This window comes from Haliotis rufescens, unplaced genomic scaffold (genome assembly GCF_023055435.1).
Source record: "Haliotis rufescens isolate VD_foot unplaced genomic scaffold, xgHalRufe1.0.p SCAF_8, whole genome shotgun sequence".
In the NCBI taxonomy this organism is placed as follows: Eukaryota; Metazoa; Mollusca; class Gastropoda; order Lepetellida; family Haliotidae; genus Haliotis; species Haliotis rufescens.
Genome location: NW_025964372.1, coordinates 49,393,836 through 49,421,823, shown reverse-complemented (window position 1 = coordinate 49,421,823; position 27,988 = coordinate 49,393,836). Strand labels below are relative to the sequence as shown.

The 27,988-nt window shown below is 41.3% G+C and overlaps 1 protein-coding gene across 2 annotated transcripts in view; it reads left to right on the top strand.

Annotated features, from left to right (window-relative positions):
* The first annotated feature begins 10,726 nt into the window (after positions 1–10,726).
* The window catches only part of LOC124123669 (BTB/POZ domain-containing protein 6-like), a 28,120-nt gene continuing 10,858 nt past the window's right edge, over positions 10,727–27,988 (top strand). Inside the window, exons 1-2 of one of the 2 annotated variants that reach the window (XM_046486830.2) lie at positions 10,727–11,647; positions 12,176–13,477. In XM_046486830.2, the coding sequence (XP_046342786.2) occupies positions 11,379–11,647; positions 12,176–12,737 (831 nt within the window). In that variant the 5' untranslated portion in view covers positions 10,727–11,378 and the 3' untranslated portion in view covers positions 12,738–13,477. Of the gene's footprint in view, positions 11,648–12,175; positions 13,478–27,988 lie in introns of those variants that run through there. The other variant, XM_048388917.1, reaches the window with a different exon arrangement.

Here is a 27,988-nt window from a genome sequence, read left to right as displayed (position 1 = left end):
TCAAAGTACACCACAGCCAATTCTTATAGATATGAACTGTTAGATATATGTAAAACTACCGGTCTATATACAGCCAGTTCTTATAAACATAAACTGTTAGTTATATGTAAAGCTACCGGTCTATATACAGCCAATGGAAGAGTAGACGAAGACAGGGCACTGGGACCCTTACCTGTACAACATTGAAGCCTACCTGTTCAGCAAGAGCTGAGCTGTTTCCCTTTTCACGTGGGTTTGACCTTGCATTATCTGATATTCATTGGTCACTTTACAGTTTTCATTTATGTGTGTCATTAGTTATATTGAGAGTACTCGACATGAACACGATGTTGAGAGTAATTCTAAGGAAGAAAGCGAAGCAACAAAGTCTGAGAAGAGTGATATCTTCATCCTGCATCTGGACATGTGTTTTGTTGAACATCTGTGTGAACAACTTAGTTCCTGTTGAACAATTGTAGGACTATTTTACAGAATCAAGCTTATTTGTGAAGATGAAATAACCTCAGCCATAACAGGTTACGTTATAACAAAGCTTGTGGGCTTGAATGAGTATTCACTGAGAACATGAAGTCCAGTGTCAAGGTAATGATGCCTGTATACCGGAAGTTGTTTAATCTTGTTGTACATTGTGGTGCTTTACCTCAATCATGGCTTGCTAGCAGTATCTGTAAAAATAACTATATTATTTCCTTTAAAACGGAGGATTTATATGCACCTTGTATTTGTCGCTCTGAAAGTCCTTGCCCTGATTGTGTGAGATAAATGTTGGTATTTATTTTGATAGAAACAATTAAGCTTATTCTTCCTGGATGTTTGCCTGCACTGCTTCAAACATAATGGCGTCAGCAGTTTGCCATTTTGTTCGTGGTTTGGATTCGTGACTGATGCTTTAGTGCAAGAAGGTCGTGATAAAGATTTCTCCAAGTCACTCACAACTGCTGTGGTAATCAATTTCCTGGTCCCTGTTTTATGAATCATTTTCTTCCTCGGTATACATGTTAATTGTATACAGTAAACTACGGTTATAACGAACTGACGGATATAACGAACTTACTTTTTTGTCCCTAAAATTTGCTGTAGATATGCTGTATATATGCTTATAACGAACTACGGTTATAACGAACTAAAATTAGTGGTCCCTTTGAGTTCGTTATAACCGTAGTTAACTGTATATCATAATAAGCTAGTGTTGTGTGATCCTTGCTGTAAGCTCCTGTGTGTGCGAACTGCTTGTCAATAAACTTGGACATGTACAGTTCCCTGCACGGTCTTAGTTGTAAATATATTGCAGAAGTTGTAAATGTATTGCAGAAGTTGTAAATATATTGCAGAAGTTGTAAATATATTGCAGAAGTTGTAAATATATTGCAGAAGTTGTAAATGTATTGCAGAAGTTGTAAATGTATTGCAGAAGTTGTAAATATATTGCAGAAGTTGTAAATACATTGCAGAAGTTGTAAATACATTGCAGAAGTTGTAAATATATTGCAGAAGTTGTAAATATAGTGCAGAAGTTGTAAATATATTGCAGAAGTTGTAAATACATTGCAGAAGTTGTAAAAAAATTGCAGAAGTTGTAAATACATTGCAGAAGTTGTAAATATATTGCAGAAGTTGTAAATATATTGCAGAAGTTGTAAATATATTGCAGAAGTTGTAAATACATTGCAGAAGTTGTAAATATATTGCATAAGCTTCGATCTACGGAATTGGGTTATTATGACATGCATCAACCAAGTCAGCGGGTAAAACCCTGACTCCTTTAGTCGCCTCGTACAACAAGCACAGTAGCGTCTTACGGCAAGCATTGGTTGATGAAGACAAATTCTCACCAGATCTTCACGAGTCAAACGATGTCACTGATTTGTATTGCTGTCTACAGTTTTTTGGTGTATTAACTATGATTATTATGAGTTATAATTGTTGATTTATCTAGACGTGGCTTGAATATGGTTTTTTTGCGTTTAAAGAGGTATAAACGTCAAACCTGGTGCGCGCTCACAAAATCACTATCTCAAGGTCGACATATTTCTGAAGGATCCTGACACGAGTCAGTACCGGTAGACATTGAAGGGAAATCAACTTGTTTTGTAATGGTCATACACTTAAAAGATGTCTTCATTTTATGATGCTTCAGTTTGGTTTCAAGGTAGACTATTTTCATTTTCTTAAGCCCAATAGGGTGCGCTGTGCACTAGTCTATTTACAGATGCATGTAATCAAGGCATGTAAGGCATGCACAGAGCCACATGGCAGCTGGCTAGGCAGCCACATGTGATAAAAGTGGTCAACAACTAGGTAAATACAACAGCATTTTTACTAATATCTTTAGTTTTGGATGTATAATTGTGATATTATGTATTTGAATTAATTACATTGCTTCTGGTAAATAACATTTTGTAATTACCGTAAATTTCCTAATGTGTCCTAAAATCAATGTTCTTTTGCAAAGAATGTTTTTGAGTATAGTTTATTTGTATTTACAATCTAGAGTAATTGTATTTTTGCTTTATTTGCAGTCAATCATGAAATGAAGTGAAATGACATGAAATGACATGAAATGACATGAAATGAATGACATGAAATGAGATGAAATGACATGAAATACTCATGCAGCACTCATGAAACAGAATAAAATAGACAGAAATCTAAAGATGGAATTGTTTTCATTTAAAAAGTATCAGTGTGATTTTTGAAGTGAACATGCTTTCTCCCATACGTTTCCCTGACACACAAATATTGACCCGTGTCCTGTGATCGTTGTCAGACATCTACCACAGGGATCGAGTGCTCAGCATGGCTGACTCAGCTGATTGTGTACAGTACCATGAGGAGGCCACAGCCACAGCTTGAATGTGTACTGGCCACGGTGATATACCAGGAATAATGCTGCCTGAGGCATAAAACAACAGTCACTCACTCACTCACTCAAGTGACGTTAAACCCTATAAACCTGGGAATATCCTGACCAACTAACATCTACATATTGTCAATGTTTAAAGTGTTTGTTGTATTCTCTGTAATTGAAATTAACGCGAACTTCTTGCCAATGGGTCAAACAGTATGAAGCAAGTCTCATATACTAAGTGTGATTTTCAAGCACGGTTGTTAGTGCGTCAGTTCCATGGACGCAGGTAAGTTTGCAATATATCTGGATAAACACCACATGGTTCTACAAATATGCCAACCTAAACACAAAGCCTAGTCATATTTGACCCAAAAAAACAAGAGAGATTTAAAACATGAGACTTTGTTGTACATATACTGATAACCTAAGTAAAAAACGTGCGGATTTCAAGTAAGTATATATCTCCCTAACCTGTGAGTGTCTAACGAGGCGACTGAATGTGACAGGCTCGGTGACTTGGTTGATGGCATGTCATCGTATTCCAATAGCGCACGTTTGATTTCAAACATTCAGTAACATTGTTTTATATCACGTCAACGTCAGAGATTAACCAGTCTCGACCATACGACGAAACAGTCACCATTGGACAAAAATGCCAAAGTAGCGGTGAATATTATATGAATGGACCACTGAAAACCCATGATAAGGTGTTCACGAAAAGGACTAACACATGACGTCCTAGACACATAGACTGAACACTAAGAGGCCGAAGCGACGTGCACTTTCATAAAACATCTCAGCTGTTCTTGAGTGAATGTGTATGAAAGTCCTATACAGCATTACAATTATTGTTGGAATATATTTTTCAATGATAAAAACACACCAGTAACATTAGAGTGACTGACTGAGTGTATGTTTTAACATGGCACCCGGCAACATTACAGTCACGACGATCTGTCTGTACTCGAGTCGGCTCAGGGCAGACTGGTGACTTAAAGCAATGGCAACGATCAACGCCATCAGGGCAGGATGACACACAGTTAACCAGGTCAATGAGTCCAGACACCCGGTGCTCATTTAAGTCTCGTACTATAGGCGTGATGTGAAATGACGTGGAATAAAATAACGTATGAGTGAGTGAGTGAGATTGATTTTACGCCGCTTTTAGCAATGTTCCACCAATGCCACGGAGAGAGACACCAGAAATGGGCTTCACGATTTGTACCAATGTGGGGAATCGATGACAAACAGTTAACCACCTGGACACCTTTACACCTCTGAAACACAAACGATATTCCGTATGATTATGGAAAGGGTTTTCTGCCTATATTTATGTTTTAAAATGGTAAAATGATATCCACTTTTCAAAGAAAACTGGGCCTGAAATTTTCAAAAAGGTGATTAGATACGGCTGTGCTGTGCTACTTGCAGCCTCTGTCTGGAGAAAAAAAATGAGAGGAGACCTGAGTAGTGAGTGAGTGAGTGAGTGAGTATGGTTTTACGTCGCTGTTAGCAATATTCCAGCAGCAACACGGCGGGGACACAAGAAATGGGCTTCACGCATTGTACCCATGTGGGGAATCGAACCCGGTTCTTCGGTGTGACAAGCGAACGATTTAACCACTTGGCTACCCATCGCCCCGAGAGGAGACCTGAAGCCAGTCATGTAACCTAACGGTTCGCGTGTGCTGGCAAATGGCGTAGTTTTTTCCAATGCTCAAACGTTACACTGCATCACAAAACATTTGACAGTTTAACAAACTGTGCATACACACCCAAATGTATTCCTAGCAGGCCCACATTTCCAGTCCCACTGACAGAGCTGTCTGCACTGACGACAAATACTTGCCTATGCTTGATGACCGCCTCCGTGGTCTAGTGGTAGAGCGTCCACCCGGAGAGCGGAAGCTCTGGGGTTCGATCCTCGGCCGCGTCATACCAAAAGTTGATATTTGTTGATACCATGTCTGAGGCTCGGCATAAGGTGGCTGTTCGGTGAGGAGTCAATATACTGTGTCTGTGTGGGGCATACATGTTAAATCGGGATTAGTCCACAAACCCGCACACGTGCATGCACGTCGCTAAATATGTGCAATTCTCTTGGATGCAATGTTAAACCCCATTTAACCTCAACTCCTATACTTGCTGCGGATCGATAGGAGAAAACAGGGGTCAACTATTTTAGGCAAAATATTGATCAAATATTTATGACCGTATTTACCAGTTCATGCAACGTCCATATTTGCACGCATATGTATTATGTATATAAAACTGGGAGAAGTCTAGTACATAAGCAGCCACACACACACACACATGCGTCGCTAGGCCTGCAAAACATTTTAGTTTTGTAAACACGAGGACTCACACTATTTTTCTGATATCTCCTGTAACATTTTCTTTGTTTTATTTTGTGTCCATCCTAAGAAGGCAAGGTTGAGTCAACTGTTTTGTATGCTCAGTTCGCCGAACAATGATGGGTCGCTGTTGCAAAGGGAGGCAACTCTTTCCGTTCTACTTGTCAATCAGGCCATGCACGCATAGAGCTACCATGTGTACACATGCATATCTTCTGTCAAAGTTAACACTCTAAAGCTGCACGATTAATTGTCGTCACAACAAGAAAATCTCTCGGGTATATACGAAGTGATTCGCTCATTACATACTGACAGAGCGTGCGGAAGTCGTTTAAAAGCAACACGAAAATTCCTGGGCCCACTTGCACAAAACGATCTTAGCGCTACGACTATTGTAAGCCTATGTTAAAGTATGTGAGTTACGATCATCTTAGCACTAAGATCGCTTTGTGCAAGTGGGCCCAGGTAACAACATCGACCGAACCCACTCTCTGCTCTCTGTGTTTTGAACTGTTGTACCAGCCTAGTTAAGACTGAACTGTTCATATTGATAAGTCGTGTGTATCATGTGCGTCAGGAAATAGTGTCTGACAATATCGACACGGATCACAATGAAACCTTACATGTATATGTGGGACATGTCACGGCTTCTGTCTAAACAGCAAGTCAGTCGTATCAATACAGTGTAACACAGCTTTAGGAGGAACTATTCGGCAGCAGGCGCGGTTGATCTTCCCGCTATATTCAGAACCATTATGCGTCCAATAACAGCCCTAGTTGCATGTGTTCGGCAGTGATCGGCCGTTCTCGTGTTTTTGTGAATGAACCACAGCTTGTGTTGAGTGTTAGTCTAACAGAGTTGTGTCCCTTTGCTTACCGAGATCACACCAGGGCAGCCAAGAAGAAACCCCATGCTGTATTCTATGCCCTGTGCTATACAGGTTCAAAGTGAAACGAATGTCAACTAGCGCCAATTATGTAACTATTTAGTTACCATTGTCTCACATTTGATTTTGGCTTGTAATCCGATTGTCATGAACTCTGCTGTTTCAGATGAATATCACACATGAGGTTCTTAGTTCCATTTCATAAGGTATTACCCGACAACCCTTATTGGTTATTGCGCACGTGTGTGCTTGCGTTTGTGAATGCTGAAAACGCGTGTATCTCCTGACGTTAAATCAGATCCACAATTATGTTTAAGGTCCTGTAGTTGCCACCCCGTCCTCACAGCTAATACACTGATATATAAAACATACGTAGGCGAACACATGACTGTAAAACGTGACAACATGGCGTCGACATTTACCCTTCAATGGACATCTCTACAAAGAATGAGAATACTCTATTTCTGACCTACACTATAAAAATGACAATTTGTTGTCCGATTTCAATTTGTTGATTAAATGGGCTCTTTTTAGAAAATCTGTTGTTGCCTGGCACATGATATAAAGGATATTCTCCCTGTCAGTTCACACCTGCACATGCCCAGGTAAGATCCTTCTTTCACAGATGTGTGTACTGTGTGCTTGTTATATGCCACGAGTGACAGGGTCGTCCGCCGTGATAGTGTTCAGCCCACATAATTTGAATAAGAATGGGTTCTGAATGGAAATAATTTCAGTGGCATCAGATGGCTAACCAAGCTATTACTGTCTGTTTGTTTCCATAAAATATTAGGCCGCACCAACTAACGGACTACTGTTTTCTGCTTGGCTGATAATTGAGTCGGCAGTGCTTGTGTTGTGTAATTGCGCCGATACTGCTCGTATCCCTGCCAACCCTTGTTTTGTATGTTAATGATTAAATAAGCAGTCTATGATGTTATTATTGGTGACTTGGAAGGACCCATATATATTTGTGCGTTATATGTGAACAAAACTGTATTGAGTCGGCAGGGCTTGTGTTGTGTAAGTTAGCATAGTATTTTCTGTATCCATGCCAACAGTTGTTTTGTGTGACTCGATATCCGCCATTTTTAGCTAAATATAGAAGAGCATAAAAGTGCTAATGCGGAACTAAAGCGGAATACAATTTCTTCTTCTTATACAGATCGCTAATGAAAAAATGCAATTCCTATAAAAATGGTCGTGTTGCTTGTTAGCTGTATTTACTACCCATTGCCATGTTTAATTTCTAACCATGATATCACTCCCAAATGTATTATTTGATCTTTTATCATATCATAACTTTCGTGAGGTGGTGACATGTTTAATAATAGAGTAAATTTTCTGTTAAATAGCTATCTTGGCCACTTCTGAACACATTGTTTTCCTATGAAATAGCAAAAGCCAAATGAAAATAAAATTATTCTCTAATTTATATATTTTAAAGATGTTATGCCACTCATTGGACGGGATATAAGTGTAATAATACAAGTTCCTATGATGATGTTTGTGTTATGCTATTTTTCCAAGATTATTTTGATTATTCTTCTCATACGCAGAAACACAGGATGAAAATGTTATGACATTGTACAATAGGCGATGATGTTCACACTATATATGTAGGAGGGTATGTACAGTAATATAATTATACTAATTATTTTGAATATTACTGAGTGTGTCATTAAACATCAAACAGAGAATATGATACACAACAGAGTTAAAAGGGGTCCAATTACATTTGTACTATTCAAGGGATTTCTCAGCCCCAATATCTCACAGCCCTCTGGCAACTGATGCGTGTATTTTTGTTTGTATTCTCAAGTCTCAAGGTCATTTTGTGTAAATATTATTATCACTATAATGCAAGAATTTTGTGGTCACAATTATTCAAAATCACTCCATTTGATTATTGTGTACATGATGATAAAAGCAACTGTTTTTTTATTAATGTTGGAGCTGCATGTAACTGCTTCAAGGCATAGCGGCCCATGAAGAGTCCGGGGTAGAATAGGTCTTCAGCATCCCATGCTTGCCGTAAAAGGTGACTATTCTTGTCGTAAAAGGCGACTAGCGGGATCGGGTGGTCAGGCTCGCTGACTTTGTTGATACATGTCATCGATCCTAATTGGGTGGATCGATGCTCATGATATTAATCACTGGATTGTCTGGTCCAGACTCGATTATTAACAGACCGCCGTCATATATTGTTGAGTGCGGCGTTAAACAACAAACCAACCAAATCAAGGCATAGCAGATGCAGAATGTGAGAGAGTTAACTGGGAAACTCATTGAACCATTCCTGGTAGCTTATTGGCATATATACATTGCAGCTTTCATAACCATTTTGCTAGCAGAATGTCCTCATATATATGGAGAGACAATTAAATATTTTATGGTCTCTGATACATATGGAATCTAAATAATATCATTTAATATGATTGAAATAATTAGTGCTCCGGCTTGTTCTGCGCAGCCTGTCGGGACTATTATATGGTCTCTGGTGTAACAGTCAGTTGGTCAGAGTATCCATAAGTTCTGTGATACATAACAAGGTTCCCGGCTATCATGGAATTTTTTGTGTGAATGTTTGTGACTAATGTGATATTGATCGTCGCGTAAACCGTGGGGAGAATCCACATAAGTTTTTTGTATTAGACTCTGCAGAGTTATGTCCCTTTGATCATCTTGGTCTATACAAAACAAGTAACTGTTACATTTATTGTAATTGACTTGGCTTGTAAACATTTGTGTTAATGTGTAAAAATCGTTATCCAGCATATCTGTGCTTTTCCATAATGAAAAGGGTTGACTGTAAAATTGGTTCTGACTAAGATGTGAAGTACGATACTTACTTACTTACTAGGGGGTCACGGGTGGCCCAGTCGTCTAAGGCGCCGCGAGTCGCTTTGCAGAGTTGTGTCCCTTGGGCACGCCACAAACCTATGATTCTGGGTTCGAATCCCGGCACGGAAGTACGATACTGAGTCACTGGATAGTTGTAGATTTCATCAAGCTTGTGGGGGACCCCTCGCTATATGTGTACCTGTTGACCCTCACGCATGTATGAACATGTTCATCAAGGGGATGGAAAAGATTATACGTTATAAGTACTTTCACGGGGACCCCTCACCATATGTGTACCCCCTCACGCATGTATGAACATGTACATCAAGGGGATGGAAAAGATTATACGTAATATGCACTGTACACGGGGACCCCTCACCATATGTCTACCTGTCGACCCTCACGCATGTATGAACATGTTCATCAAGGGGATGGAAAAGATTATACGTTATAAGTACTTTCACGGGGACCCCTCACCATATGTGTACCCCCTCACGCATGTATGAACATGTACATCAAGGGGATGGAAAAGATTATACGTAATATGCACTGTACACGGGAACCTCACTACGGCCTCACCTGTTGTTCTTGGGGACAATTAGATGATTAACTAGAGTCTGTGGCAGAATGTCAGGTATTCGTTTATTCATTTATACATGTACACATTACAAATATACAGATATATTACACAATAAGATACAGTGCAAGAAACGTATTAAGATACATATTTTATTAAAATCAATTATGTGAATATGGTTATTGGTTTAATTAGCATGTTTAATTGTCAACGTTGACTCACACCTTCAAACATTGTACGATACATGTTCCGAAACATACATTCTGAAAATCAATAAAATGGTTTGCAATGTACAAGACATTAATGAGTTTCCATTTTTTCAATGATTGACATGAAAAACACGTTGACAGGCCAACAAAGTGGAGCTTTCTGCCGGTCATAAGTTCATGTTGTTCACTGAGGATACTTGTGTGGAGGTTGTGTATTTTCGTCTCTTTGGTGGCAGCCTGCCACCAGGTTGAATTTGGAATTCTTCCTCCCTTCCTTCATTATGGGACTCTTCCTTCATTATGTTTACAAATGTGTAGATGTTGAGCCGGTTAGAACAGGCTTGCTCTCAAGTTGAACTATGGTTTTCAGGTTAGGGAGGAATTCTTGACTGACAATGTCCTTGCCATCCCAAGGATGGTTGTGCATATCACAATAGGTTTTGTTAGAGGCGTCGTCTTGACCAGTAGCAGGACAAAGGTGTAATCTACATTCTTTCTTTAATGAATTCATTAACAGTGATGTCTGGAAAGCAGTTTCTGCAAAGTAGATCATATAGAATAGATGAGAAAGTGGAGATCCATAAGTCAGTCCTGTCAACCTAGATGCTACATAGAGAATCTCACCCGAGTGTCTTTTGATATCAAATATATCAACACGAGTTGATAAAAGTGGAAAAATTCCGAGGCTTGCCGAGGATTTTTGCCACTTTTATCAACGAGTGTTGATATATTTGATATAAAAAGAAACGAGGGTGAGATTTTATTTATCATCCAACATCATTCTTTCAACTTTTTCAATTTGTAGACAGTAATTAGCAGTGTCTTCAGTGTAAAAAGTACTGCAAACAGCTTCAGTAGCAGAGCCATTAGTGATGTCATTTGATTGTGACGTCATTGTAACCAGTGATGTCACAATGGTCTGCAAAGCATTGTGATGTAATTTCGTTGCAGCGATATCTACAGTGTAGATATCGCTTGATCCCATCAAAGCGATATCTCCTGTGGGAGCCAGTTTTGGATGATAAATAGGGTTTAGGGATGGTTTACATCTTATTTCATGCTTTAGTCAACATTAGAGTCCTTGTGCCTTCTCAGTCAGTAGGGACTCAATAGTAGCATTGCCCCACGCCCGAGTACAGTAACAGATTCAAGGATCCAGACTGTGGACTGTGTGGCGGGGATCTGTACACTAGGACTGAAGTTGGTCCCATGGTGTTAGAAAGACAGAAGAACTTTCATTTCGCAGACAGTGAATGCAATCATGGACCCTAAATATATACAGCGGCCTCGAGTCCGTCGTATTAAGTGTCCATGATGCAATAAGGCCTTCATTCACTACATCCATTTCAATATAAGGTGTATCTTACAGTGTGACGCTCGTGGATCAGTTCCATAACGTACGCAAACATGTCTCCCACACTAAGGCCACTGCAACCAAAGCCCTTGTCAAGTATAGTTGATTGTGTAGGTTATGGAATGAACACATTGTTGCTTAGCAACACTCAAACGTGATTTAAGCCAAGTGAGTTTTAAGACTCAGTTGTATATAATAGCATTATACACTGCACTTTACACATTACATTTATATGACAAGTGCTTTAACCATCAACTCATGGTTATCATCTATGTGTCCTTTTGTTGTCAGTTCCACGCTATAGGATGTCCGATACAAGCCGAGGATCTGGATATGTGGACAACTGGCAGTCAAAGAAGACTGTCACAGAGTGTAATCTGCGCATGGTCGACACGGAAGACTTCAGTGACGTCACCTTCCGTGTGGGGGCAGAGAAACAGGTGGTCCGAGCTCACCGCTACGTTCTTGTCAGTCGCAGCTGTGTCTTCGAAGCTATGTTCTGTGGCCCCCTGGCGGAGACAGGGGAGGTAACCATCCCCGACATTGAGGCAGACATCTTCAAAGAGTTCTTGAGGTGAGATTGATCTGGCGGTTTTACAAATCATCAATTACCCAGAGAAAATAGCACCTTCCATAATCAATGCTGATTTTATACCAAAGTCTCGAAGTCGCTCGGCAGAAAGAAAGGTGTAATTCCATATTCAAGTTAAATTTCAAGTGTATGGATTTGTAGTTACGAAAGCAATATCAGATCAGTAGAACTACGTCTGCATGTCCTTCATCAAGGGAGTTTTGTGGGTAGCATATAGCTGTGTTTGTTGTTTTGATGCTGACCTGACAAGTGAGAAGAAGGAATATTACATGGGTTAACCTCTACAAGTAACTACAACTATACATGTCTGAACAGGTGAACATTTACAACAGACAACCCAACATGATTGTGCTATTTGGATTTGAGAAAAAGTTTGAGAACTCTGATAAAATCTTAATTAATCCATTGTACCATTAACGTAATTTTAATCCATTCATCTTAAATAGTACTGTAGATACCTTTTGATCTTTGTTTTCAACAACGTAACATTGTTTCAATATATCATTGTAGGTATGTTTACACAGACAAGGCCACTATCAATGGTGAAACAGTCACAGGACTCATGTACACCTCTAGGAAATATTCTCAAGACGCATTGTTCAATCTGTGTGTAACGTTCCTGGAACAATCCCTGTCAGAAGACAATGTCTGCCAGATCCTGGAACAATGTCATGTCTACGGAGAGCTGGACCTCGAACAGAACGCGCTGAAGATTCTTACTGAAGGGGGGACGAGGGTCACCAAGTCAGTCGGGTTTGTGAATCTTTGCCCTGATTGTGTGGATCAGTTTGTCAGGTCAGAGAATTTAGATTTGAAAGAGGAAGACGTATTTGATGCTGTGCTGTCCTGGGCAAGGGAAAGATGCCGAGAGGAAGGTGTGAGTGACACGCCTGAGAACATACGGAGACTCCTGGGAGATATGAGGTATGAGATCCGGTTTACCAGCATCCCCCTGGAGTATCTGGTGAAGGTTGTAGGCCGATCTGGTGTGCTGACAGACAGTGAGAGAGTACGAATAATGGACAGAGCTACAGAAACAAATGTTGACATATCTCCGTTTAAACATTCATAGAGAAAGGCCCACAATATCATTCAGGAGAAGCATGTAGCATCCTATGGAAGTGTGGTGAATAGGTTTTCGTCTCACTCCTTTTTGTTTATGCCACCTGAGAAAAGTGCTATCTCCTTCTCACCTAGTCAGAACATTCTCCTACTGGGGTGTGTACTGTTTGGGGGGCGGAATGATGAAGAGTATAAACTGACAATCAGAGTGTATGACCCCATTAACGTGCTGATTGCTGAACCGTTCCTGAACACCAGGATGACGCTTCAAGGCAGGAGAAAGCTGAACGACGTCCTGTTTCCGAGGTCTCTTTCCGTCGCAGCACGTACGACCTATACTCTGTGTGTGGACATGGAGGGACCTGACACTGTCTGTTGTGTGGGAGGATCTGATAAAGTAACAGTAGATGGAGTACATTTTACATTTACAGACTCTCCAATGTGCACTACAAGTACATCAACACGGGATGGACAGATACCTGGCTTGCTATTCAGTCGCCCACCATAGGGAGTGTATCAGGTGTGCCTTGCCTACAACTGTGACGCCGTGGTAGAATTGATTTCAATCATCCCCATTAAGCATAACAATTGCTCATGTTTCTATACACAGAGGATATAACGTGAAGGAATCACGGTATTTGAATTCAGTTGGACGCGGGTATAGACAGGGGGTCAATTCCTATAAATGAACTGGGCGGCAAAAGAATGTATAGGTCGAGTTCCATGATCGATAAAAAAATAACAAGAAGAGGTTTTGTTGTGAATTATAATATAATCTAGGGAGCGGTAACAAATGATTGATCAACCACAGTTTCAATGAAATTGTGCAATCACAGGTAATGTAAGCTCAAGGTAAAAATAATGGTGGGGTAAGAAATTTCATTTCCAAAAGTTGTCTGAAATGTCAGGCACACTACAAGTTCATTGTCGACACAGTTGCCTTCAATAGCATGTATGACCTCCAGCTGCCTCTATGCATGCTGTGATACGCCGCCTCATCGATGACGTCAGTCTTCTGATGACGTGGACTGGAATCCGTTGCCACTCGTCTCGCAGGGCCTGCTGCAATTCTTGTCTGTTGACGGAAGACTGATGGCGTGCTCTAATCTGTCTGTCAAGATGGTCCCACAGATGTTCAATAGGATTCGTATCGGGTGATTGGGCAGGCCAGGGAAAAACGTCAACGTTCTGCTGGTTTAGAAAGTTCCGAGTCAGTCTTGCAGTATGGGGCCTGGAATTGTCGTGTTGAAACAATGCCCCCTGCTGTTGTTTTTTGTAAGAACAGAAGCACAACTGGCTGCAACACTATGTCTCAGTACTGCACAGCGTTCAGGTTTCCCTGTATAATCACCAAATCAGTCTTCTGATCTCCACAAATACCGCCCCACACCATGACACCTCCCCCACCCAGTTTCTCAATTGCCAGCGTCGATCCTGCTTCGCCCATCGCAGTCTCAGGCGTCGATGTTGAGCAGTCAGTACCATTCCTCGGAAAGGACGATACGCTCGGATTCCAGCACCACGAAGTCGTCGTAGTACTGAACGTTGGCTAATGGGATGTCCCAACGCTGTTGTTGCCGTTGCCGTTACGAATCTGTAACGCAGGTGAATGAGCTGTATCTGACCGTCTTCCAGTGGTGTTGTCACTCGGGGTCGTCCGGTTCTAGGCCTGTCCTGTGTCCTCCCTGTCTGCCTGTACTGTTGAATCAGCCTGGCTACTGTCAATGGTGTACAAGCAAACCTTCTGGCAATTTGGCCCTGTGTTGCCCTCATTTCGACCATACCGATGGCTCTCTCTCTCTCTCTGCTCCTGTGACAGTCGTGGCATTTCTTTTGTGTGCTTTCATCACGTCTGGTTATACCCTGCAGACGAACGCATTTATACAGCGAACATGCACGTGCAGTTTATGCCACAGCCGGGAAGCCTGTTTCACCATTTTTTGTCACCGCACGAGCGCCGTCAAAGGTGGCACGTTCGGGTGAGGTGTTTTTCGGCACCTGTTCCTGGGCAGTCATATTCCAAATACCCACTTTCCATCGCTGTTTTTAGGAAAATTACAAATTGCCAACCTACACTTTCTGTTGCCGCTTAGTTTATAACCGGTCAGATATATGTAAACTTCTGGTCTATATACAGAGGATAAACTTGAAGGGATCACGATATTTGAATCTAGTTGAATGTGGGTGTAGACCAGTGTTCAAGGGACACAACAGCCAATTCTTATAGATATGAACTGTTAGATATATGTTAAACTACCGGTCTATATAAAGCCAATGGACGAGTATTCAAAGAAAAGAACATTGGGATCCTATCTGTACAACATTGTAGCCAACTGTTCATCAAGAGCAAAGCTGTTTCCCTTTTTATAGGTTTTACGGCACGTGAGTTTGACCTTGTATTTTCTGATATTCATTGGTCACTTTACAGTTTGTATTTATGTGTGTCAATAATTATACTTAGAGTACTGGACACGAACACGACGTTGACAGAATTTCTTCGGAAGTAAAGCGAAGCAACAAAGTAGGAGCCTGAGAAGTGCGATATCTTCATCCAGCATCTAGACATGTGTTTTGTTGAACATCTGTGTAAACAGCTAAGTTCCTTTAAGGTTCCAGTGTCGAACAATTGTAGGACTATTTTACAGAATCGAATGATTATAAAGAAGAGGATGTAAGCCTAGATTTGTTTCAGTCAAAAGGGGTAAATTGTTAGATTGGCATATTAGTGAAGATGACATAACCTCAGCCGTAACAGGTTACGTTATAACACAGCTTGTGGACTTGATGGAATATTCACTGAGTACATCAAGTCTAGTGTCAAGGTAAAGATGCCTGTATACCTGAAGTTATTTAATCTTTTCGTAAATTGTGGTACTTAACCTGAATCATGGCTTGCTAGCAGTGAGGCCTGTTTTGGGTTAATTTAACTATAGTATTGTGGGACATGAGTTTGGCCTCGCATTTTCTGATATTCATTGGTCACTTTGCAGTTTTCATTTATGTGTGTTAATAATTATACTGAGAGCACTGGACACGGACACGACGTTGACAGTAACCTCCACGGAAGAAAGCGAAACAACAAAGTGGGAGCCTGAGAAGAGCGATATCTTCATCCGGCATCTGGACATGTGTTTTGTTGAACATCTGTTTAAAAGGTATAATCACATGAAATCCAACTGGCTTACAATGTACCATATATATTAAGCTCACCCATAATGCAGACTACGTTACATGTGAGTCAATTGATAAAATCCAATTGACATTACTTCCATGTTTCTGAAAACATGTCAGAGAGATGAATGTTGATATATATTTTGAAATGAATGTTCCTTAACGTTCCTAAACACTAAGCTTATTCTTCCTATAGTATTTGCCTGCACTGCTTCCAACATAATGACGTCTGCAGTTTGCTATTTTGTTCGTGGTTTGGATTCGTGACTGATGCTTCAGTGCAAGAAGGTCGTGACGTAAGTTTTCCCCAAGTCACTCACAATAGCTGAGGTAATAGATTTCCTGGTCCCTGTTTTATTAATCATTTTCTTCCTGGATATACATCTGAATTAGATATATCATAATAGTGCTGTGTGATCCTGTGTGTGTCCTGCTTGTCAATAAACTGGGACAGTTCCCTGCATGGCCTCAGTTGTAAATGTATTGCAACTGTGGTAAGTTAAACCAGAGACCATATAATTAGGAGATAAACATACTGTGTTTTCAATGTAGAGCTAGGTTACCTGTAGATTTAACCCCGCTAAATTGAATTTGGAACCGAACGCGCAGCATGAGGTTTCAAATGTTAAATTTAGCCACACACCTTTTAATATTGCAGTAACCGCATCTGTGCATTTTGTAACCTGTAATTGTAGATATAATTATTTAAATATGCCTACCGACAATGACTGAAAATAGTACTGTTCTATGAATATTAGCTTCCGCGGTGATGCGGCCGTCAAACCAGCTGTTTCAATCAGAGGGGGTTTATTGTGATTTAATAGCCTCTGATTGACCAATCAGATTCGAGTAAATTCCAAATTCATGGTAGAATATCTATTATATGGTCTCTGGTTAAACATCTTCCAACAAGTTTCTTGATCAACAAAGACATATAGTTTATTTTACGCTGTGTGATTAACCCTTCTCAGTTTTCTTTGAGTGGACACATTTGCTGTCTGTTAGATCAGATACATCGATGTTGCCTTTGCAGAGAATAGAGGAGGCCGATGTTAGTGAGCTTCTTTTCAAGGCATGCATTATGTACCTGTGCCGTATTCATGTATATGGGTATCCCAATCTCCGTTTGTGCCTGAATTCGCTCTGTTGTGTTCCTTCCCTCTGTATACAGTTATAAATAATTTGCTTACGTGGCATTTGATGGGCTTACCAAGCAAACCTTCTTTCGAACTATGTCTCCACAAATTTAAAACATGGGACACTCCCACTGACGGACTAGGGGCGGTCGGGTAGCCTAGTGGTTAAAGCGTTCGCTCGACACGCCGAAGACCCGGGTTCGATTCCCGACATGGGTACAATGTGTGAAGCCCATTTCTGGTGTCCCCCGCCGTGATATTGCTGGAATATTGCTAAAAGCGGCGTAAAACCATACTCACTCACACTCACTCACTGACGGACTCCTGTTTCCAGATTGGCCTTTAAGAGAAAGGGAGGGGCTTGTATTGCATTATTGCGATCAACGATGTCTCTGTTTGTATGTTTGTTTGTTTGTTGTTTAAAGCCGCACTCAGCAATATGACGGCGATCTGTAAATAGTCGATTCTGAACCAGGCAATCAGGCTATTGACGTCATAAGCTTCGATCTACGCAATATGGATACCATGACATGCATCAACCAAGTCAGCGCGTTTGACCACCTGACTCCGTTAGTCGCCTCGTACAACAAGCACAGAAGCGTAAGCAATGGTTGATGAAGAGCAATTCTCACCAGATCTTCACGGGTCAAACGATGTCACTGATTCGTATTGCTGTCTACAGTTTTTTGTGTATTAACTTTTATTATTATAAGTTATTATTGTTGATTTACCTACTTATAGGACGTGACTTTATTATGGGTTTTTTTGGGTTTATGGGGGTATAAACGTCAAACCCGGCGTGCACTAACTCACTCAGGCACGCCGCCACTCATTCAGTCACAAAACCACTATCTCAAGGTCGACATATTTCTGAAGGATCCTGACATGATTCAGTACCGGTAGACATTGAAGGGAAATCAACATGTTTTCTCCCATACGTTTCCTTGACACACAAATATTGACGACGGCAGTATTGGACCTGTTTCCTGTAATCGTTGTCAGACATCTACCACAGGGATCGAGTGCTCTGTATGGCTGATTGTGTACAGTACCATGAGGGGGCCGCAGCCAGACTTGCATTTATACTGGCCACGGTGATATAACAGGAATAATGCTCCTTGAGGCATAAAACAACAGTCACTCACTCACTCACTCACTCAAGTGAAGTTAAACCCTATAAACCTGGGAATATCCTGACCAACTTACATCTACATAGTGTTTGTTGTATTCTCTGTAATTGAAATCAACGCGAACTTCTTGCCAATGGGTCAAACAGTATGAAGCAAGCCTCCTATACTAAGTGTGATTTTCAGCAGGTAAGTTTGCAATATATCTGGATAAGCACCACATGGTTCTACAAATATGCCAACCTAAACACAAAGCCTAGTCATATTTGACAACAAGAGAGATTTAAAACATGAGACTTTGTTGTACATATAATGACAACCTAAGTAAAAAACGTGCGGATTTCAAGTAAGTATACATCTCCCCAACAACCTATGAGTGTCTAAAGAGACGACTGAATGTGACAGGCTCGGTGACTTGGTTGATCGCATGTCATCGTATTCCAATAGCGCACGTTTGATTTCAAACATTCAGTAACATTGTTTTATATCACGTCAACGTCAGAGATTAACCAGTCTCGACCATACGCCGAAACAGTCACCACTGGACAAAAAATGCCAAAGTAGTGGTGAATATTATATGAATGGACCACTGAAAACCAATGATAAGGCACAGGAGTCCGTATCTAAAAATAGACGCCCTCATACATATTCATGACCTGGACTAACACATGACGTCCTAGACATAGACTGAACACTAAGAGGCGGAAGGGACGTGCACTTTCATCAAACATCTCAGCTGTTCTTGAGTAAATGTGTATGGAAGCCCTATACAGCATTACAATTATTGTTCGAATATATATTTCAATGATAAAAACACACCAGTAACATAAGAGTGACTGAGTGAGTGTATGTTTTTCACATGGCACCCGGCAACATTACATTCACGATGACCTGTCTGTACTCGAGTCGGCTCGGGGCAAACTGGTGACTTAGAGATAGGGCAACGATCAACGCCATCAGGGCAGGATGACCCACAGTTAACCAGGTCAATGAGTCCAGACACCCGGTGCTCATTTAAGTCTCGTACTATAGGCGTGATGTCAAATGAGGTAGAATAAAATAACGTATGAATTAAAGTTGAAAGGATTTTCAACACAAATGTAAAAGATGTGCTGAAATATTGTCCAATAAATTCTTCTTTTAAAAGGGATTTATCTATAAACTTATAATTGATGACAGTGCTGATTGGATTTACACCTCTGAAACACCAAAGATCGGAAACGTATAATGAACTCTTCATTTAGTGGATATTTCATATGATTATGGAAAGGGTTTTGTGGCTATATTTGTGTATTAAAATGGTAAAATGATATCTACTTTTCAAAGAAAAATGGGCCTGAAATTTTCAAGCAGGTGATAAGATACGGACGTGCTCGGCTACTTGCAGCCTCTGTCTGGAGAAAGATATGAAGAGACCTGGAGAGTGAGTGAGTGAGTATGGTTTTACGCCGCTGTGAGCAATATTCAAGCAGCAACACGGCGGGGGACACCAGCAATGGGCTTCACGCTTTGTACCAATGTGGGGAATCGAACCCGGGTCTTCGGCGTGACGAGCGAACGCTTTAACCACTTGACTACCCTTACGCTCCGAGAGGAGACCTGAAGATAGTCATGTAACCTAACGGTATTTATCGGTTCACGTGTGCTGGCAAATGGCGCAGTTTTTCCATTGCTCCAACGTTACACTGCATCACAAAATATTTGACAGTTGAACAAACGGTGCACATACACACCCAAATGTATTCCTAGCAGGCCCACATTTCCAGTCCCACTGACAGAGCTGTCTGCATTGTCAACAAATACTTGCCCATGCTTGATGACCGCCTCCGTGGTCTAGTGGTAGAGCGTCCACCCGGAGAGCGGAAGCTCTGGGGTTCGATCATTGGCCGCGTCATACCAAAAGTTGATATTTGTTGATACCATGTCTGGCGCTCGGCATCAGGGGGTCTAAAACAAGGGTTCTTCGGCTCGGAGTCGGTATACTGTGTCTGAATCAGAATCAGAATCAGTTTATTCTCAAAAACCACAAAAGGTGGTACAAGAGCATATTACAATAAATAATTATGCATATGTACAAAAAGCAGACAAGATGGCAATTAATAACAACATGTGATTACCTAGCATGTTTAATACTAATGGACATTTTTACAATAAATCTCGATAATTTTTTTAGATCCTGTGTGTTTGTTGTTGATAAGAGTTTTACAAATTTTATAATATTTGGCCATTGAGTATAATATGGTGAGAGAAATGTTCGCCTCTCTCTTTTAAAATAATTACATCTGAATAAGTAGTGAAATTCATCAGCAATAGATGGGGAATTACATAATTTACAAGTCCTATTTTCCTTTGGAATATTTTTCCATCGGCCAGTCTCATTAGGTAAATTATGATTACAGGTTCGAAATCGTAGTATTGGAATTGCTATTCGTTTTGGCAATAGAAGATATTTATCGAGAACCGGAGTGTCCTTTAAATGTTTATAGTATAAGCCTTTAGAACTACAATTAACATCACTTCTCCATTTCTGAAAAAAGTGATCTTTAAGTATTTGCTCTACTTCTGACACTAGCCACTTTGTGGTGCAGATTGACGGATTGTTAAATACATAAGATAATCCAATACTGTCTAATATATTCATAACACATCTAACCCAGGGATTTGTTGATGCAATAGTCTTGTTCCCGTTAATTGACAGATATTGATATAACAGCTGTGAAAGTTTATACACACCAGTTTGATATGTTAATTTGTGCCAGAAAGATATCATTCGTTTACAAATTATTATTCTTAATGGTAGCCTACCTAATTCGCCATATATCATATAACGAGGAGTTGAATTTCTTAATCCTGTGATAAGTCTGAGGAATTTGAGGTGTATTCTTTCTATAATTTCTAAATTTTCAAAGCCCCAGATTTCTGAACCATAAGTTAATATTGGTAATACCATCGTATCAAAAGCTGATAATACACAGTCCAAAGGTAAATTTAAATTTCTTGATTTTTTTATCAGGCAAAACATTGCTTTCAAAGCATTATCACTGAGGGACTTAAGACTTGATACTAGTTTTCTATTCCTGTGAAGTACAATTCCTAAGTACGTATAAGTGTCGACAATATCTAGAGTTTTATCAGAATAGTGAAATTTATGTTTCGAATTTTTCGATGGGCCACCACCGAAAATCACAATTTTTGTTTTATTTATATTTACATGTAATTTCCACACTTCACAATATTCATTAAAAGTGTCCAAGGCTTTCTGTAAACCTTCTGGTGATTCATCAAATAATACAGCATCATCTGCATACAATAGAATTATGAATTGGATCCATACAATTAAGTCTTTATCTTGATCATAGTTGAGATTAACTCCTCCACACCCAGATGAAAGCAAAAAGATTTCCACGTCATTTATGAAAATTGAGAATTGTCTGACACCTATATTACAAGGAAAGTAACCTGACATTTTATCATCACACTGTATCAACGATTTAATATTTTTATACATATTTTGAACTAACGTAAGAAATCTACCTTTGATGCCGATAGTCTGCATTTTCCTCCACAATCCCACTCGCCAAACAGTGTCAAAAGCTTTAGTAAAGTCTATGAAAGCGCAGTATAATTTTTGTTTGTTATTTTTTAAAATTTGCATAAGCATATAAATTACAAATATATTGTCAGCAGTTGAGAAAGATTTCCTGAATCCTGCTTGGGCAGGTGTTAGAATATTATTTTTATCTAAGAATTTAGCTAAACGGTTGTTTAAAATTCTGGTGAATAGTTTTCCAAAGCAACTAAGGATAGTGATTGGCCTATACGAGTTAGGATCAAGTGGGTCACCCTTTTTCTTGTAAATCGGTTTCATTATACCCACTAACCAAGATTCTGGAAGTATACCCTTTTCAAATATCAGGTTAAATAGTTCAACTAACAAAGGGGTTAATAAATCAATACTATCAATAAAATAATCATTTTCTATAAAATCAATACCGGTTGCTTTATTTCTCTTTAGTTCTCTTACTGCTATCATAATGTAGCAGGGCGTGGAGTCATCCCACAGATGACATCCTTACCTTGTCAGCTTGCTGACGGGGTTAACCTCTTTGGTCATGTGGACAAGGCGTCCGACCTCTTATCAGAAGGTCCGTGGTTCGAATCCCATCACGGGACTCGGAAATTTTATGGCCGCTACATTGGCGCCCAACGTGGGGCTGAGCACGTTCATATTAAATTTGAGCAAAATAAGCCTCAGTACCCTACTATGCGGCCCGGGGCGTGCTTTCTGTTGACGGGGGAGTATGTAGCAGGGCGTGGAGTCATCCCACAGATGACATCCTTACCTTGTCAGCTTGCTGACGGGGTTAACCTCTTTGGTCATGTGGACATAAAATTTCCGAGTCCCGTGATGGGATTCGAACCACGGACCTTCTGATAAGAGGTCGGACGCCTTGTCCACATGACCAAAGAGGTTAACCCCGTCAGCAAGCTGACAAGGTAAGGATGTCATCTGTGGGACGACTCCACGCCCTGCTACATACTCCCCCGTCAACAGAAGGCACGTCCCGGGCCGCATAGTAGGGTACTGAGGCTTATTTTGCTCAAATTTAATATGAACGTGCTCAGCCCCACGTTGGGCGCCAAATTTGTAGCCGGGGTAGTGGTATTTATCCGGCTCGGGCCGTTGGGAAACACAGACACAGGCAGATGGTGATAATGGATTTATTTCAAGGGGGGTGGCTGCTGTTGAAGAACTACCTGAAGAAAAGAAAATGTCCTTCCTCCTCAACAGCAGCACATGAAGTCATATATTTGCAAGTTTACAGGTATTATTTATCTTAAATATAAAAGTACAAAAGCCATTGATAAACTATACTAAAACTAACTTTAATGTTAAATTACTGTTATATGTTCATTATAGGATACTTGGAAAGCACATGGTCCAAAATGGACCATGTGGTTAATTATTTTACAAGCAAGTTTTATAATATCAATATTCCATTTACTAATTTAATATTACTTTAAATGATATTATATATATATTATTCAATTTAATTCAGCACCCTAATATAGATATTAATTTCTGACAGAAGCAGATGAAAACAGATTGAAATATGGCCATTCCATACCTGAAGAAAAGAAAATGTCCTTCCTCCTCAACAGCAGCACATGAAGTGAGGAGGAAGTCAGGTATGGAAGGAAGCTACCTGTAGAGGACCAGGGTGGCCAATTAGAAGACAGATTGCATTAAGCATCAAAGGAAGTGCTTAATGCAAGATATAAATAGACTGAGGGAAACCCTACAGGTGTAAAAAATGTCTAAAGATAGACAGAAGGTTGAAGGGGAAGATCTGGTGAGAGATTCCCAGAGACTGAAAATAAGGGTGTTGAGTTGTTTAAAGAGTTAGATACTGATATTCAACTGTAGACAAGACAAACATTGAACATATAGATGATTATGATGATGATGTATGAATAATGATATAACTATAGGAAGAATATAAGGTACCCTGCTACACGCACCCCCCTTTTGGGAATGGTGCCCTCACCATACGCAGCTGAAAACAGACGAACAGCCAAGGAAAGGAGCAGGATAACAAAAGGTTGCAGAAAATTAAACCTGAGAAAGCAATAACATGTGCTCAAACATATATACAATGGACTAAGTAGAGAACTATACCCAAACCATGTTCTGTTTCACCACCCATTGACCGTCAGTCATCCACTTTGGTTTCTGGCGTGACCTGCCAGGTCTTGTAACCACTGGTGGGGTGACAGAAGATAATTCTGGAACAACAGAAGTGGAAGGGCTGGAAGGCACTGGGGAAGTCGAAATTCCTCCAGGCAACTCGAGTGACGGCAACACCATAGATGGCGTCGTTGAAGAGGGAACACCAGATAATTGAGCTGGTGGTGACCTTGGAAACGAAGGAGTTTCAACCGGCTGACCCAATGGAGAACCCCCAGGCACTGGAGATAAAGGAATTTCCACATCCAGGTCGGTTGTAGAAATCTCCAAAGCGGTGTTGGAGGTATCACCAGGTACAGCGGAAGCTCCTAGAGAAGGCGGAGGGCTCCGAGGTTTAGGAATGGGACGGCCATCCGAACCAATGGGAAGGAGTAAATTGCGGTGAAGTACACGATGCTCCCTAGTGCCTTCCTTGCGGACTTTAAACACAGGAACATTAGAATTCGGCTGTGATTCCACCACATAGAAATCTTTCTCCCATCGGTCGGCAAGCTTCTGTTTCCCACGAATGTTGACATTGCGGACCAACACAACATCACCTACCTTAACAGTAGCACCACGAGCCTTCAGATTATAAGTCTTCCTCTGTTTGGCCCGGGCCTTGTCCATGTTTTGAGTAGCGAGCTCATACGCAGTTGTCAACTTGCGCTTCAAATCAGCAGCAAACTGCGTATAAGATGGCGATGAAGTGTTGGCGAGAGACGTGCCAAAGGCAACATCAACAGGCAGTCTAGGATGTCTGCCGAACATGAGAAAGTAGGGCGTGAACCCAGAAGACTCGTGCAAGGTACAGTTATAGGCATGGACCACATGAGCAATATGGTCCTTCCAACGTGCCTTTTCCTGATCCTGCAGAGTCCCGAGCATCCCAAGAAGTGTCCGGTTAAACCGTTCACATAACCCGTTCCCCATGGGGTGATAGGGAGTTGTCCTTGTTTTCTGTATCCCAAGTATGCTGCACATTTGTTTGATAACATCACTTTCGAAATTCCGTCCCTGATCTGAATGTAACCTTTCAGGGAGGCCATAGTGTACGATAAAGTGCTCAAACAAGGCCTTTGCTGTTGTTCGCGCTGTTTGATTACGAGTTGGAATCGCAACAGCATACTTGGTGAAGTGGTCAGTAATGACCAGAACATTTTCGTAACCACCAGATGAAGGTTCCAGACTGAGATAGTCAACACACACCATTTCCATGGGTTGAGTGGTCTGAATGTTGACCAATGGTGCGCGCTCAGTCTGATTAGGAGCTTTCCGAAGAATGCACCTCTGGCAGCTACGAATGTGGTTCTCGACATCTCCCATCATTCCTGGCCAATAAAACCTCGTCCGTAGGAGAGCCACAGTCCTGTCCCTACCCAGATGCCCCATCCCGTCATGAAGATGAGTAATGACGGATTCTCGTTGAGGCTCTGGGACAATGAGTTGAAAGTAGGGATAATCACCTTCTGTAGTCTTCTGTCTCCTATAAAGGAGATTGTTATTGATGGAGAGAGCATCCCACTGCCTGAGGATTGAAGCTGTGTCACGATCAAATGACCTAAGAGACTCCTTTGAAGGGCGCTGATCTTTACGGAGAAGGTCCACAATCGTGCAGATTGAGGGGTCCGCCTGCTGACAAGATAGCATCTGATGATCAGTCCCAACATTGGTAGACTCGAAATCATCAACTGCTAAAACACAGTTCAATACCTCATGACAAAGTGAGAGCGTCTCTACAACACTAGACGTCTGCTGACTGTTGCAAACCGCAGACACAGATTGGATATCCATGACCTCACGTGGCAACCTGGACAACGCATCAGCATCCTTGTTCCTTGCCCCTGGTACATACTCTACAGAAAAGTCGTAAGCAGCAAGGTCAGCGAGCCAACGATGTCCAGTTGCATCCAATTTCGCTGATGTTAAAACGTAAGTGAGGGGGTTGTTGTCGGTCTTAACGGTGAATGGGTTGCCATACAGGTAGTCATGGAACTTCCTGGTGACAGCCCATTTCAGAGCTAGAAACTCTAATTTGTGAGCTGGGTAGTTGCGCTCTGATTTGGAAAGCCCTCGGCTCGCATAGGCTATCACTCGTTTCTGGCTATTTTGGGTTTGGTAAAGTACCGCGCCTAAGCCATCGCCACTTGCATCAATGTGCAGTTCGAATGGCTGAGTGAAGTCTGCGAAAGCCAAAATGGGAGCGCTGATAAGTTTACCAACAAGCTCACTGAAAGCCGACTGCTGCTCCTCCCCCCATATCCAGTTCTGGTCGGGTTTGCTATTTTTCCTTTTCTTGCCGGATTGACCAACAAGTAAATTTGTCAAGGGCTTTGCAACTTTGGCATAATTAGGCACAAAGCGACGATAATATCCAGAGAAGCCAAGAAAACGACGAACATCATCCACATTCTGTGGAACTGGCCAGGTCTCCAGTGCCGCAATCTTCTCAGGGTCTGTCGTGATACCCTCCTCAGAGATTACGTGACCCAGATATTTCACAGAGGTCTGCAAGAACTGGCACTTAGAAGGCTTAAGTTTGAGGCCATTCTTGCGCAATCGAAGAAAGATTGCACGTAATCTCTCCAGATGCTCATCAAAGGTCTTTGAAAACACAATGATGTCATCAAGGTAAATGAGACACTGTAGGAGATGGATGTCGCCCATACATCTCTCCATAAGACGTTGAAAAGTTGCGGGAGCATTTGTGAGACCAAAAGGCATCGAGTTACACTCGTAAAATCCTAATGGACCAACCGTAAAAGCAGTACGGGCTTTATGTTCCTCAGCAACTTCGACCTGCCAATAGCCCGACTTCAGGTCAAGACAAGTGAAGTACTTGGCACCATGAAGTGCATCAAGGGTCTCCTCAATCCGTGGTAAAGCATAAGAGTCTCTAACTGTACGACTATTAAGTTGGCGATAGTCTATACAGAAACGTAAAGACGAGTCCCTTTTGCGAACAAGAACCACGGGAGAGGCATAAGGACTAGAAGAAGGACGAATAACCTTAGCATCCAACATGTTCTTCAGATGGTCCTTAACCTCTTGATACAATGCAGGTGGAATGCGCCTATGTCTTTCCCTGAAAGGACGTTCATCAGTTAGCTCAATCCTGTGAGTGACTAAGTCTGTGTGGCCCATATCCATATCAGACTTGCTGAAGATGTCATCAAACTCACTAAGAAGATCGCGAAGCTTTGCTATTTCCTCTGGAGTATGTATCTGACCCAGGGTTTCTAAATTGAAAATGTCTTTAGACTCGGGGCCAGATGTGAAAGCCGGCTCATCCGTAGAGGAGAGACCATCTAAGACATCTACTTGCTCTAAACAACAAAGTACTGTCTTGGCTGGAATAGTAACAGCCTTGGTAGATGGATTGGCAACCTCAACCTTAATCCTATTTGTAGACTGTCCTGGTATAAAATTCACAACCCCATTAACAAGGTTAAGTGAACCAGGTAGTGTGGGGGCAGCTGTAGTACAAAACTGCATGCCAATCCGAGGTGGTTTACCCCTGCTTATACCTGCAATAATCTGATTACATAAAGCAGGGATAACAATTGGCTTGGTTGTCCGCACACACTCAGTCCGGTTAAGGTCTTCCCGACGCCTAATGAGCCATTGCTGAGCCTGACTCCAAGGTGATGCAGTGGCTGCTATTGGTGCACCATGCAGGCTTTCAGCAGCAGTCATGACATTTGTCCCTAATAGTAAAGGCACCTTGAAGTGGTAGTCAGTATTGGGCACTACAAGTATCGGTATAGTTACCTCAACTTCCTGACCTAAGAAGTCACTAGGGATTAGGATTATAGCTTCAACATACCCCAAGTAGGGTAGCTTAGCTTCCCCGGCTCCTTTTAACTTCCATGAGCAATATGGTCCTTCCAACGTGCCTTTTCCTGATCCTGCAGAGTCCCGAGCATCCCAAGAAGTGTCCGGTTAAACCGTTCACATAACCCGTTCCCCATGGGGTGATAGGGAGTTGTCCTTGTTTTCTGTATCCCAAGTATGCTGCACATTTGTTTGATAACATCACTTTCGAAATTCCGTCCCTGATCTGAATGTAGCCCACCCAGGGACGCCAGACCACATGAGC